Source organism: Aquarana catesbeiana, linkage group LG08 (assembly GCF_042186555.1).
Source record: "Aquarana catesbeiana isolate 2022-GZ linkage group LG08, ASM4218655v1, whole genome shotgun sequence".
Taxonomy (NCBI): domain Eukaryota; kingdom Metazoa; phylum Chordata; class Amphibia; order Anura; family Ranidae; genus Aquarana; species Aquarana catesbeiana.
This window is the reverse complement of record NC_133331.1, coordinates 27,172,417-27,184,856: the sequence shown is the minus strand read 5'-3', so window position 1 is coordinate 27,184,856 and position 12,440 is coordinate 27,172,417. Positions and strand designations below refer to the sequence as shown.

The 12,440-nt window shown below is 43.0% G+C and overlaps 1 protein-coding gene across 3 annotated transcripts in view; it reads left to right on the top strand.

Moving 5' to 3' along the window:
• LOC141105649 (alpha-2-macroglobulin-like protein 1) overlaps positions 1-12,440 on the top strand; it is a 583,128-nt gene that overhangs the window by 48,388 nt on the left and 522,300 nt on the right. For all 3 annotated transcript variants that reach the window (XM_073595625.1, XM_073595627.1, XM_073595626.1), the window contains exon 4: positions 1,730-1,782. In XM_073595625.1, the coding sequence (XP_073451726.1) occupies positions 1,730-1,782 (53 nt within the window). The remainder of the gene's footprint in view (positions 1-1,729; positions 1,783-12,440) is intronic.

Here is a 12,440-nt window from a genome sequence, read left to right as displayed (position 1 = left end):
CGATCTCCGAACGTACCGAATCCCCACTCTACTCATCTCAGGCTCTCTTTTTCCAGTCGCAGTGCTTTTCAGAGAGCATTCAATAGGCAGTAAGGAGGTGTTATATTGCCTTCTCACCACCTGATTAAACCCTATAATGCCGCACTACCGCACCGTAATCACGTGTAATGCAGTGGGGAGCCCCACTGAACTCAATGGGCAAGTTTGACAAGCTGTGTCGTCCTTTTGTTTTCTATCTGTTTACATATGTAGGGACCTTCCCAGGTCCAAAATTAATGTTGCTCAGAATTAAGTTCAGCCCTTCACAAAAGTGCCAGTTTTTCATGTGCCCCCATGGGAAAAATAATTGCCGGTCACTGCTTTGGGCCTTTTAAATATATAGTTGTTAATATTGTGTGCTCCAGTATGATCAGCAGAGATATCAGGACGTCCCTGAGGTAATCTGTCCTTTATCCAGTATTTAATTGACCAGAAGGTGTATGAACTACATGTTGGGCGTACCTCCCAACTGTCCCTGATTTCTAGGGACTGTCCCTGATTTTAGAAATGTCCCTCTGTCCCTCTTTCCTCCTTATTTGTCCCTCATTTTGGTCTGATCTATATAGTTGTATATAAAATGCACTATTTATCTTTCAACAAGTGTTTCCCAGTGCTAAACCTTTTATACAATTTCTAAATTGTTACAATTGTAAACTTCAAAAGTCCTATGCCTACATACGTTTGCGAGTAGGTGTCCCTCATTCCCATCTCAAAATGTTGGGAGGTATGTGTACCATGAAGAGGAAGTATTGCTGAGTTGATGCAGTAAAGCATTAAAAAGCACTTGGACTGGACAATCTGTATTCCTGTTAAAGGCCTCAGGGTTGGAATATATGGGGAGGTGGGCCTCAGGCCAGAATGAGAGACACAAGATGGTGAGATATCTCCCAGAAGTTGGGTATGTGTCTATCCCATCTGGAGAAGAATCGGGGAGGGGTCTATCCAGCACCGTTATATACAAGGTGGATGAATTTTGATTTTCATTAAGTTTACAAGATCCAAGATACCTATGAAAACAATTTTACAAAGTTAACACAATGTTTCTTTAAGAATTTCACCTGGCTTGAAACAGAAGTTACTGCTCCTCAAGTCTGACACAATGTAGTGTTTCTAATACTATATAAAAAACGACTATTACTATAACAGGAAAACATATTCCAAAGTTAGCAGAGGACCACACTAGAGAAACTGAATACAATTTTTATTTACTGCAAACTTCAAAACTACATTCTTAGTGCTGTAATGGTCCAGCTCTCGTAGAGTTTTCTAATCAGTGGCAGGGGGACATTATTGATGAGAGTTTATATAGCAGTTCCAGTCATTCAGCCAATGTCAATGCCAAAAAGTTAGAGAAAGAGATTAAATTTATATGCTGTAACCATAAAAATCTGGAATGTGCATATTGTTCTGAATGTCATACATGCTATGGTGAACAACTCCAACATTGGCAAAATTGGCCACTTTACTACAGCTAAAAAAGGAGAGCCACTGATTGGCTTCTAAGACAGAGGCTGTAATGATAATGTGGCCAGAATCAAGCAAGGTGATTGTCACCGGAGGGAGTCAAACTTAGCTATAGGTAAAGATGTCAATAGTTTTATTCTCATGTTTAGTTAGGAAGATATCTGATGCATTATTGTGCTATGCTAACTCAAAGTTTCAAAAATTATTTTATTTTTTGTACCAACAGTGAAGTTCCGAATTCTTTCACTTAACGAAGACCTTCAACCTGGACAAAATGCGGTAATATAAAAGAACAGTCACACATGTGACACAACCCATTAACCATTATTTCACATAATCAATTAGCTTAATATATAAATATTACCAGATGTTTATACTTTTATATTGACTCACGCAGTCATTCATCTGTACAATATGAGTTCCAGTTGGTGTTCTAAAAATTTCCAGAAGAATTTTTTAAATCTCTAGAAAGTTAAGTCCATGTAAAACTAAAATGGTGGCTATGAAGGGGTTGAATCACCCAGAATCCTTTGTATTTTGGAGACACTAGCAGAGTGTCTAACTATTTCTTCTTGCCATGACAGATCCCTGCAAATTATTTAAAACATGAGAATTTTCAACAACAGTAGCTACAGTTCATCCAGAAAGTAATCACAGCGCTTCACTTTTTTTACATTGCATGTAATGTTACAGCCTTATTCCAAAATGGATTAAATTCATTATTTTCCTCAAAATTCTACAAACAATACCCTATAATGACAATGTGAAAGAAGTTTGTTTGAGGAAAAGAGGGGTCTTGTGTTTTTACTAACCAGAAACATGGATCTCTCTTTTCATCCAGTGCTTCCACTCTCCCCACAGTTAGAAAGCATTCCCTAGGAGCACACTTAACCATTTGATCGCCCCTGGTGTTAACCCCATCCCTGCCAGTGTATTTTCTTTTTAGCACTGATCACTGCATTTTTTTTAGCACTGATCACTATACTGGTGTCACCGGTCCCCAAAAAGTGTCACTTAGTGTTAGATCTGTCCACGGCAAAGTCACAATCCCGCTAAAAATAGCTAATTGCCACCATTACCAGTAAAAACAATAAAAAAAAGTCCAAAAAATATCCCATAGTTTGTAGTCGCTTTAACTTTTGCCCAAACCAATCAATATACGCTTATTTTTTTTTTACCAAAAATATGTAGCAGAATACAAATTGGCCTAAACTCATGAAGAAATTAGATTTTTAACATTTTTTATTGCAGAATATTATTATTATAGCAGAAAGTAAAAAATATGTTTGTTTTTTTTTTTCAAAATTGTCGGTCTTTATGTTTTTATAGTGCAAAAAATAAAAACCACAGGTGATCAAATACCACCAAAAGAAAACTCTGTTTGTGGAAAAAAAGGACATCAATTTTATTTGAATACAGCATTGCACGACAGCGCAATTGTCAGTTAAAGCAGTGCAGTGCAGTATCGCAAAAATTGGCCTGGTCAGGAAGGGGTAAAACCTTCTGGAGCTGAAGTGGCTAAGCACACAGCCAAGATAACAATGGAGTGGCTACGGGAAAACTCTGTGAATGTCTTTGAGTGGCCCAGCCAGAGCTTAGATTTGAACCCAACTGAACATCTCTGGAGAGATCTGAAAATGGCTGTGCTTCGACGCTCCCCATCCAACCTGATGGAGCTTGAGAGACCCTGCAAAGTAGAATGGGAGAAACAGCCCAAAAATAGGTGCACCAACCTTGTAGCATCATACTCAAAAAGACTTGAGGATGTAAATGGTGCCAAAGGTTCTTCAATAAAGTATTGAACAAAGGCCGTCAATACTTATGTACATGTGACTTTTTTCCCTTTTTTATTTTTAATAAGTTTGTAAAGATTTCAAAACAAACTTCTTTCACATTGTCATTATGGGGTATTGTTTATAGCACTTTTAGGAAAATAATGAATTTAATCCATTTTGGAATAAGGCTGTAACATGAAAAAATGTTGCAAAAGTGAAGCGCTGTGAATACTTTCCGGATGCACTGTATACTTATCATAGAGTACTCTGTATTTGAGGGTGGATATTGGGTTGAGTTTTGTATTTCAGCATATTAATGTAAGGAGAGCTTTGCAAGGTTTCTGTACTATGGCCATTAAAATGATGAAGGAAGTTGTCATGATCCCTGATTTTTATGTACTGTAAAATAAGTGTAAAATTCAGAAGCAAGAGTGCCACATTTGAAATCATTGTGGCGGCATAGAATACTCCTTGCTACCAAAATAATTGACAAAAGTTCTGGTGGTCTTCCAAACCCCTGCATTCGCCAAAAATGATTTAACTGTATTACATTTTTGCCACAAAACAGTATGCAGCCATGCAGTGTTGGTTTCATTCATGATGTTCAGTCTGTGGGCCTCCAAATAGTATTTCACAACTGGTTTTTTTTTTTGTTTGTTTTTTATAAACTGTGTTTTTTTTGAATATATAATATGGTAGAGTACAGAAACTAAAATAAAAAGCAAGAAAAGCACATCTGGTACATTAAAATTCAAAAGAATCAATTGTAGATCAAGTAACATCAAACAGATCTAGTATAAAATGTATAACAAAATAAAAGTGTACACAAAGGGGTATAATCAGAGGGCTATAACCGGGAAGTACGGTAGTTGAAAACTGAAGATAAGGGACTGAGATGTTGGGTTGATATGTGGGTATTAGGTGGTATTTAGGGGTGTGATGCCGTACTCAGATTTGTCCCACAAATCCCAAACTCTATCAAATCTGTCCACTGCATCATCTACCTGGGCTGTCATGTGTTCCATTCTACGAATTTCGGCAATAACCTGTAAAAATTGATCCTCTGATGGGGGGGGTGGGGGACAACCAACAGATAGGGAAAACTTGCTTGGCAGCCAGCAAGATATAGGAGGCTAATTTGTTTGATGCTTTCCCCAGGCCAGAGAAGGGGAGACCCAGAAGGAGATGTAACAGATCCAGTGGAAGAGAATGCTCAAATATATGCTGAAGCAGAGACATCACCATGGACCAAAAGGGCACAATAAGTTCACATTGCCAGAAGATGTGGTAATGGGTGCCCCTATATTTACCACATCTCCAGCAAAGAGGAGAGAGGGAGGGGTCATAATGATGCAGTATTTCTGGAGTCCTGTACCAGAAGAGTAGTATTTTAAGTGCTGTCTCTCTCTGCGTCATGCGCCTGTATACTTTGGATGTTGAGGTCCAGATCTTATCCCATTGAGGGAGGGAGATTGTTTTTTGAGTGATATGGGCCCATTTGTGCATATAAGTGTGTAAGTCTTCAGAGAGTGGAGGGGACTCCTGCAGTAATTTATATATGGTAGATATTAGTCACATTTGATGGGGGCCTTGGGAACAAAGAAGCTCAAAGGCCGTTGGTTTAGGTAGAGTATGGGGCAGAGAGAGAGAGAGTTGATAGATATGACTCACTTGGAGATATGAGAAGAACAAATTGTTGGGTATCTGGTGCTTAGACTGGAGGTCCACAAAGGTCCGGAGCTTTTGGGTAATTGGATGAGCAAACTGGCGGAGCTGAAACAGACCTGCTTTTGCCCATTGAAGTGTGGGATAGGCTATATGGGATTAAAGGGTTGTAAAGTACATTGGAGAGAGGGGGGGGAATGGCGAAGAGGGAGAGAACTTTGTAGCACATGTACGCCATATCTTTAATGAGGACAGCATAGGACCCAGGCATAAACTTTGACGTTTGGGATCTTGGTGCAGTGGGGGCAACCAGACTAGGTAGCAGGGGTGAGTAGGGAACAGAGAACCCATCTCAATCTCTGACCACCTATTTGGCGGCGAGAGGCTAGACCAGGATACCACTGTATGAAGATGTGAGGCCAGATAGTATTTGTGAATGTCTGGGGCCCCCAGACCCCCTCGGTTTCTGGGAGAGAAGCTCACTGAGCTTGCTACTCTGTGTGCCTTATTTCCCCATATGAATCTGAGGAACCATCGTTTGATCAGTTTCAGTTAAGACATGGGTATGGGGACTGGAAGGGTCTCGAAAAAGTATAGTGGTTTAAAGGGGTTGTAAAGGTAATTTTTTTTTTTTTTTAAATAACAAACATGTTATACTTACCTTCACTGTGCAGCTCGTTCTGCACAGAGTGGCCCCGAACCTGGTCTTCTGGGGTCCCTCGGCGGCTGTTTCAGCTCCTCCCCGCAAGCATTTACCACCTTAATGTGAGCTCCCTCGCATAGTGGTGAGTGCTTGCGGGCGCGCTCCCGTGATACAGCCGGCGGCTATAGCCGCTCGCTGTATCACTCGGCCCTGCCCCCCGGCGCGCCGCGTCATCGGATGTGATTGACAGCAGCGCGAGACAATGGCTGCGCTGCTTTCAATCCATCAACTGCAGCCAATCAGCGACCAGGCTGAGCTGCAATGAAGATGACGAGGACGAGCAGCGAAGATTCGAGGCGTCAGGTAAGTAAAACGGGGGGCCTGGGGGTGGCGGTACTGTCAAAAGTTTTTTCACCTTAATGCATAGAATGCATTAAGGTGAAAAAATTTTTACCTTTACAACCCCTTTAAGCATGACCGACATTTTCAACAGATTGATTATGCCTAACCACGATTTTGGAAGTAAATTCCAGTGAGTTAACATGGCATTGATGTCCTTAAACAGTGGTGTGTAGTTGGTTGAGTACAGGGAGGAGTAGGTAGGGGTAATTTGTACGCCTAGATATTTGAGAGCTGAGGTACACCAGTGGCATGGGTATGAGCTTTTTGTGGATGTTAGATCTTCCGGGAGGATATGTAGAGGCAAGGCTTCTGTTTTAGAGGTGTTGGTTTTGTAACCAGATAGGGAGCAGAAAGGAGAGCGTGTAGGGATGGGAGGCAAATGTGAGGATCAGCAGAATTTCATCTGCGAATAGGGATAATTTATATTCTCTATGGTGCATTGGAACCCCTCAGATATCAGGATGGGACCATATAGCTTCCGCTAAGGGTTCAAGACATAGAATGAATAGGAGCAGAGATAGAGGCAGCCCTGTCTGGTACAGTTTGACATAGGGAAGGTCTGGGATGTAAATTAGGCCAATTGGACCTGAGATGAGGGGTTGGGATAGAGGGCCGATAAAGCAGATATAAATGGACAGTGAAACCCAAATTTGGAAAGGGTAGCCAACATTTAGGGCTTAATCTATGAAATGCCTTTTGGGCATCAGGCTGAGGATCAATGCTGGTCTGCGTACTCTGTTCAGCATATCGATGATATCGATGACGCACCTAGTGTTGTCCCCAGCGTGTCTAGTGGGGACAAAGCCTACTTGGTCTCTATTAGGGATGAGCCGAACACCCTCCTGTTTGTTTCACAGCAGAACATGCGAACAGGCAAAAAGTTTGGCAGAACACACGAACACCGTTAAAGTCTATGGGACACGAAACAAGAATAATCTAAAGTGCTAATTTTAAAGGCTTATATGCAAGTTATTGTCATAAAAAATGTGTTTGGGGACCTGGGTCCTGCCCCGGGGGACTGGAAGGGTCTTGAAAACGTATAGTAGTTTAGACATGACCGACATTTTCAACACATTGATTATGCCTAACCACGATAATGGAGGTAAATTCCAGCAAGTTAACATGGCATTGATGTCCTTAAACAGTGGTGTGTATTTGGTTGAGTACAGGGAGGAGTAGGTAGGAGTAATTTGTACGCCTAGATATTTGAGAGCTGAGGTACACCAGTGGTATGGGTATGAGCTTTTTGGGAATGTTAGATCTTCCGGGGGGATATGTAGAGGCAAGGCTTCTGTTTTAGAGGTGTTGATTTTGTAACCAGATAGGGAGCTAAACTGGGAAAGGAGAGCGTGTAGGGATGGGAGGCAAATGTCAGGATCAGCAGAATATCATCCGCCAATAGGGATAATTTATATTCTCTATGGCGCATTGGAACCCCTCGGATATCAGGATGGGACCGTATAGCTTCCGCCAAGGGTTCCAGACTTATGCCCCGTACACACGGTCGGACTTTGTTCGGACATTCCAACAACAAAATCCATGGATTTTTTCCTACGGATGTTGGCTCAAACTTGTCTTGCATACACACGGTCACACAAAGTTGTCGGAAAATCCGATCGTTCTAAACGCGGTGACGTAAAACACGTACGTCGGGACTATAAACGGGGCAGTGGCCAATAGCTTTTATCTCTTTATTTATTCTGAGCATGCGTGGCACTTTGTGCGTCGGATTTGTGTACACACGATCGGAATTTCTGACAACGGATTTTGTTGTCGGAAAATTTTATATCCTGCTCTCAAACTTTGTGTGTTGGAAATTCCGATGGAAAATGTGTGATGGAGCTTACACAAGGTCGGAATTTCTGATAACAAGGTCCTATCACACATTTTCCGTCGGAAAATCCGACCATGTGTACAGGGCAATAGAATGAATAGGAGCAGGGATAGAGGGCAGCTAAAGCAGATATAAATGGACCGTGAAACTCAAATTTGGAAAGGGTAGCAAACATGTAGGGCCAGCTTAATCTATGAAATGCCTTTTGGGCATCTAGGTTGAGGATCAATGCTGGTCTGCGTACTCTGTTCAGCATATCGATGATATAGATGGCGCACCTAGTGTTGTCCCCCAGCGTGTCTAGTGGGGACAAATCCTACTTGGTCTCTATTAGGGATGAGCCGAACACCCTCCTATTCAGTTCACAGCAGAACATGCGAACAGCCAAAAAGTATGACAGAACACACAAACACAGTTAAAGTCTATGGGACACGAAACAAGAATAATCAAAAGTGCAAATTTTAAAGGCTTATATGCAAGTTATTGTCATAAAAAGTGTTTGGGGACCTGGGTCCTGCCCCAAGGAACATGTATCAATACAATTTGTTTTTAAAAAATGGACAGCAGTAATTTTTTTAATGCTTAAAGTGAAACAATAAAAATGAAATATTCCTTTAAATATCGTGCCTGGGGGGTGCCTATAGTATGCCTGTAAAGTGTTGCATTTTTCCAGTGTTTAGAACAGTACCACATCAAAATTACATTTGTAAAGGAAAAATTGTCATTTAAAACTGAGCGCGGCTGTAATGAATTGTCGGGTCTCAACAATATAGATAAAACTCATTGAAAAAAAGAACACGGGATCCCCCCCAGTCCATTACCAGGCCCTTTGGGTCTGGTATGAATATTAAGGGAACCCTGAACCAAAATTTAAAAAAAAAAATGCGTGGGGGTCCCCCTAAAATCCATACCAGGCCCTTCGGGTCTGTTATGGAAATTAAGGGGAACCCTGCGCCAAAATTTTTAAAAAATGGCATAGGGGTCCCCCCAAAATCCATACCAGACCATTATCTGAGCACACAACCTGGCAGGCCACAGGAGAAGAGGGGGGACGAGAGAACAGCCCCCCTCCTGAACCGTACCAGGCCACATGCCCTCAACATGGGGAGGATGCTTTGGGGTAGCCCCCCAAAGCACCTTGTCCCCATGCTGATGGGGACAAGGGCCTCATCCCCACAACCCTTGCCTGAAGGTTGTGGGGGTCTGCGGGCGGAGGGCTTATCGGAATCTGGAAGCCCCCTTTAACAGGGGGACACCCAGATCCCGGCCTCCCCCCCTGTGTGAATTGGTAATGGGTACCTCTACCATTTCACAAAAAAGTGTTAATATGATAAAAAAAACAAGGGACAGCTTGGGACAAGTCCTTTATTAAAAAAATCAATAAATCAAACTGTCCCACGATGTAGGCTCAGTTATATAAGAGCTGTCACAGAAAAGACGCATCAGTCGGCGGGAGCCTCCCATGGAGACGGATCAGTTGCAGGTTTTTTTCCCTTTTTTCGGTGCATCGGGCGGCATGAACTTATATCGTGGGACTTTTTTTTTTAAGAAAGGACGTGTCCCAAGCTGTCTCTTGTCTTTTTTACCATTTTGACACTTTGTTTGTGAAATGGTAGGGGTACAATGTATCTGTTAGCAATTCACACAGGGGGGGAGGCCGGGATCTGGGGGTCCCCTTGTTAAAGGGGGCTTTCAGATTCCAATAAGCCCCCCGCCCGCAGACCCCCACATGCACCGGGCAAGGGTTGTGGGGATGAGGCCCTTGTCCCCATCAACATGTGGACAAGGTGCTTTGGGGGGCATGTGGCCTGGTACGGTTCAGGAGGGGGGGCAATCTCTCATCCCCCCTCTTTTCCTGCGGTCTGCCAGGTTGCGTGCTCAGATAAGGGTCTGGTATGGATTTTGGGGGGGACCCCTACACCATTTTTGTAAGAAATTTGGTGCAGGGTTCCCCTTAATTTCAATTTTAGACCCAAAGGGCCTGGTATGGATTTTAGGGGCACCCCCATGCAATTTTTTTTAAATTTTGGTTTGGGGTTCCCCTTAATATACATACCAGACCCAAAGGGCCTGGTAATTGACTGGGGGGATCCCATGCGCGGATTGTTTAAGGTGATCCAGAAAGGAATGGAAGGGCCTAGGGTTGAGACTGGAGACTAACATTCTATGTGGTTTGTTGGAGAACTCGTAGAACTTTTGCTTAGCCCATAGGAGGGATTTGTCTATAGCTGACATCTCCAGGGACTTTAGCCTGTTTCGTAGCGAAGTTACTGTCCGTAGTGGAGCCACTGTGGGAGAGTGAACTAGGGAGTGCTCAGCTGTTTGCAGTTCAGCCAGTAAGGATGATTTCAGAAGGGCGGCATCCTTCTTTCTATGGGAGCTTACTAAAAAAATTGCCCACTGAAATACGCCTTGTGAGCTTCCCATAGAGTGGATGGACTGGAAACAGTGCCTACATTGAGCTGGAAGTATTCTGTCAGAGCGAGGGAAAGTACATCTTTAGTTTTAGGGTCATTTAGCAGTGATTCATTAGGCCTCCAGTGACATTTCTTAGGGTACGCAGTGGCAAGGGAAAGGTCTAAGGTCAGGGGGGCCTGGTCCTACCAGGTGATGGGACCTAAATCAGCTTACTCTGTTTTGGGTAGGAGGGGGGCCGTAACGAAAAAGTGGTCAAGTCTAGAGAACATTTTGTGGGGAGGAGAATAGAATGAAAACTGTTTGCTAGTTGGGTGTTTAATCTGCCAGGTGTCAAATTGGTGGTGGACACGTGTCAGTTTGCGAAAGGATTTGGACAAAGATTGTGCTGGGAGGGGTAGTTTAGTGTGGAATAGGGATCTCCTATCTCATGTAGGGGAGTGAATGGCATTGAAGTCTCCACCTAACACGGTAAAGGGCTGTGAGAAGCGTTGGAGCTGTTCAAATGCCTCAGTTAAGAATTTGATCTGACCTGAGTTAGGTGCATATACATTCATAATTGTAATGAGACAAGACATATAAACTCATTGAGTTATTATGTAGCAACCGTGTGGGTCTAGATGCATGCAATGGATCTGGAGAGGGCAAGAACATCTAATCAGTACTGCGATGCCAGCCTTACCAGATGAGTCAGACACCATGTGAGAGATGGGAAAATATTTGGATGCAAATTTAAAGGAACCTCCAGTGCAGAAGTGGGTTTCCTGAATCAGGATCACATCCGCACCAAAGGCCCTGAACTCCTTCAAAGCCAGCCATCATTTTTTGATGGAGTTCAGGCCTTTCACATTGTATGACAACAGCTTCAGAGCCATACCAAGGTAGTAGAATTTAGCCAGTGTAGATATAGTGGAACAGGTAGCTTCCCTACAATGGGATTATAGACTAATAGCCTTATATTAATCAACATACCATACTGTAACTATGGAAAAATTTAGAAAAATGGCTAAGGTAAAAAAAAAAGAAAGAAAAAAAGGGAACATAATAACAGAAAAAAAAGTAAAAAAAAAAGTCCTGAGGATATGTAGCTGCCAAATAACAAAAAAACTGGGTTGGCCTAAAAAAAGTTGACCTAATAACATGTGTAGGTCTGAGTAGCAACAACAACTCAGGAGTCCTTAGCCGCAGCCAGAGGACAAATAGGGGAGCAAGGCAGACTCTGACTTGGGAGAACTATGGGAACCCGCTGTGCTGCTTTAGTGGTGTTAACAGACAAAAGACTCCATAGCCAGCCTTATATAGAGAATCAGAGATTCTAACAGAAGGAAATAGAAAACAACAATGCAAAACAACCCAATGGAAAAAGAGGGCAAAAAAAAGAGGCAGAACAGTTAATCTTCCATCATTGGCAACAAGGTGAATCGGAACAAATCAAACCCGTAAGAAGGGGTTGTGGGGATCCATGATCCCAAGGAAAGAAAAACCTCCTGAAGGATGACTCACGGGGTTTAGGTAGGTTGCCTAGGCCATTGAGGTCGTTGAGGAGTGGAGTAAGCCTTCCTCTCACTGGGGTTTAGATCGATGATGGGGCTAAAGTAAGTCGGGGGTAGTAGGCATTGGTTGCCCTTCACCTGTCAGTAATGGTGGTAGGCCCAGGTTTTTGAGGACAGAATCTCCTTCTTGCAGATCCCGGAGGGTATGTTGGACGCCATCTTTTGTTGCACTGAGGCGGAACGGAAAGCCCCAGAAGTAAGGGATCTTGTGTAGTTGAAGGTGAGAGGTGATGGGATGTAGTGAGCGCCTTTTAGCCAGGGTGATTGGAGAGGTAGCTAAATATTTGAATTCTGTCCCCTTTATATTCAATAATGGATCGGTTGCGGGTAGCCAGGGTCAGCGCTTCTTTACTCTCATAATAGTGGCACCACACCACTATGTCAGAGACCTGTGGGCCCGATCAAGGCACCAGTCTATGTCCACTATGTCAGGAGCAAGGTGTTTAAACAGGCCAAATAAGTATGGTCTGATGTTATTGTCAGCCACATTTTCTGAGTCCCCGCAAATCCTGAGGTTTTGGCGCCTTTCTCTGTTTTCCAGGTCTTCTTGCCGAAGTTGTAGCAGGGGCACAGAGTTTTTAAGAGAGGCATTTTCCTCTTCCAGGGCCTGAACATACTGTAATGTCTCATAAAACTTGGTTTCCAAAGTT